Genomic DNA, 2,500 nt, shown 5'->3' with positions numbered 1-2,500 from the left:
CTCGGAAAGGTTTCCTACTATCTGATTGGTTATAATTATATTCTCTCACCAATCAGCGAGTAGGAAACTTTTCCGAGCTAAAAGGGCACCCCTGCGAGTTGGTGCAAATCTACCTTACTGAAAAGAATTGACTATAGTTCAATTTTGTCACAACTACGATAGCATTCCAAGAGGAAAATAACAAGCAGTTATTTAACTACACTATAAGCTTTATTTCTATGAATCATCTACAAACGAGTATATTTATTTGGTTGCAATACATAACAATAATAATACCTTTCTCCGTTGCAAATTCTATCAAGGTAAGATTGCAAAACCAATCTTATTGTTCATAATCAATGTCAGTTTATTTTCATTGAATGAAATTGTTCATAAACCCGATTCTTCTTTTGGTAATTACATTCAATGATATTTATAGTAACCATCTTTGCGAAGTAGTTTCACAGCCCGTCAAATAGGCAATGCAATGAGAGAATTTGATGAACTCAGTTAGAAACTAGTTTTGTTGTTCAGTGTCAGAATATCATCTTGGAAGTTCTAGTTTGATACAGATGTCTTATTTACAATTGCCATGGAAAACTAGTAACGGCGAACTTGGGCTACAGGCTTGATTGATCAGCATTTTAAGAGGGAGGAGCAGCTGCGCCTACACCCAGGGCTACCTTCTTCTTCACGAGATCAGCTACTGCTGGGGGCATACCTGAAGAAGGAGAGAAACAATATGAAAATGGCTTGCAATTAAAGGTTTTAAAGGTCGATCATGAATGGCAGAAGCAAGGGATAGGGACATTGTTCTAGCAAGCAGGACATTGCCTTAGAGACTGACCATATATTATATGATCAGCGCCCAAGACCCCTCTCCACCCAAGCTAGGAACAGGGAGGGCCAGGCAATGACTGCTGATGACTCAGCAGATAGACCTATAGGCTCCCCCAAAACCCTCAACCTTAGCTCACAAGGATGGTCAGGTTGCAGACACTAATGGCACTAACGAGTCTGAGTGGGACTCGAACCCTCGTCTGGCTAACTCCAGACAGAGACGTTACCAATCAGGCCACGTCAAATATTGGTCGTTTTGACCTCATGAAATAACTTCGAGGTAAAGTGATAATTAACTAAACTTACTAAACAATTCACTGTAGTCTTAAATATCCAAATTGTACAGAATTTAGTAATTATTGTAATTAAAGCCTATTAAATAGTCTCTTTTGATTTCTCTTTAGCAAATCATAATAACCATACCTAGAATGATCAAAGAAAATTGAGAATGGAAAAGGATAACATACGTGGAGCCACCAACGAAAATTGAGAATAGAAATGAATTACGTACTTGGAGCCACCAAAGGACCTCCAACAACCCCTGGGATGCCTCCTGCTGAAATCTGGGAGAGTGAAAGGCCTCCTACGACGCCAGGTACGCCTCCGGGCACGCCTGGAATTCCCGCGGGGGGCATCATGTACATCGCGAAAGGTCCAGCGAAAGAAGCGCCAAAACCTTAGGCCAAAAGAAAAGAAAATTTAAAGGAATGAATTTCGATTATTTAGATTCCCTTTTGCATAGGCCTACTTACAGTTTTAAATACCCGTTGATTTAAGTGTTCTCAGTGCAATGTAAATGCAATTAATATGTTATTTACAGTTATTAAAGTATAGATTCTTAGGTAATTAATACTTAAAAATTACAATTACTTTTGTAGTAAATTGTGAAACAAAATTGTAACTGAAATAAATGATGATCAGAAAAATAATATAAAACAGTTTTTGAGTTCATAAAAAATTGAGATATGCTTTTATGAGTTAGAGTCAAAGTTCTGTAATTAAACTATATAAAACAAACACAATACTTACCAGGAGACATAGGGTTAACAGCTGCTCCTGCCCCTGGCATGGCTGGAGCTGGGGGAGGAGCCCCTGGAACTACAGCAGCGCTGACGGCAGCTGCCATGGTCGCCAAGCAAACAAATGCGATTCCCTTCATAGTGTCGCTAAAAAGAAAAGAAATTTATTAGTCATGTTTTAATCTTTCTCAAAGTTCACTGGCCCCCTTTTTTTAAGGTGAAAATATGAAAAAAAATTTCACTATTTATTTTTTAAAAGTAAATGCGAAACATATATAGTTTACTCTGTTACAATACGTGGTGTAATAAAATGAGCTCTCGTAATTATTCTTAGACCACTAATTTTCGTTTAGAAATTATGTATACGAGTTAAACTTATATTTTCTATGATTAAACAGAATGTTCCACAGCTAGGGTTTTTTTTTCTTTCTTTTATATAATAACTGATTAAGTACAATAATTGGACAAATAACATTCGCTGACTGAATAATTATCATAGAAGAATCCAATTAAATTAATACCAGTTTAAACCACTAATCAGTGGGACTCAAAACATCGAGTTATCATTTAGTGTTTAATTAATTGTTAGAAGAAATTCCAATTGAAAATCTGTTTTTAAAAGGCGAAATGTTTCACTAAACACGACAGCTTAAGCAAAGCAG

General features: G+C 36.6%; 1 protein-coding gene across 1 annotated transcript in view; it reads right to left on the bottom strand.

Moving 5' to 3' along the window:
• Positions 1 to 188: 188 nt before the first annotated feature.
• Positions 189 to 2,500, bottom strand: part of LOC137649825 (uncharacterized) — a 2,659-nt gene continuing 347 nt past the window's right edge. The window contains exons 2-4 of the mRNA XM_068382777.1: positions 1,849 to 1,985; positions 1,331 to 1,495; positions 189 to 700 (exon numbers count right to left, since the gene is read on the bottom strand). Of these exons, the coding sequence (XP_068238878.1) occupies positions 624 to 700; positions 1,331 to 1,495; positions 1,849 to 1,978 (372 nt within the window). The 5' untranslated portion in view covers positions 1,979 to 1,985 and the 3' untranslated portion in view covers positions 189 to 623. The remainder of the gene's footprint in view (positions 701 to 1,330; positions 1,496 to 1,848; positions 1,986 to 2,500) is intronic.

Source organism: Palaemon carinicauda, chromosome 11, assembly GCF_036898095.1.
Source record: "Palaemon carinicauda isolate YSFRI2023 chromosome 11, ASM3689809v2, whole genome shotgun sequence".
In the NCBI taxonomy this organism is placed as follows: Eukaryota; Metazoa; Arthropoda; class Malacostraca; order Decapoda; family Palaemonidae; genus Palaemon; species Palaemon carinicauda.
Note: the sequence above shows the minus strand (reverse complement) of the source record. Positions and strands in the feature narration are given on the sequence as shown.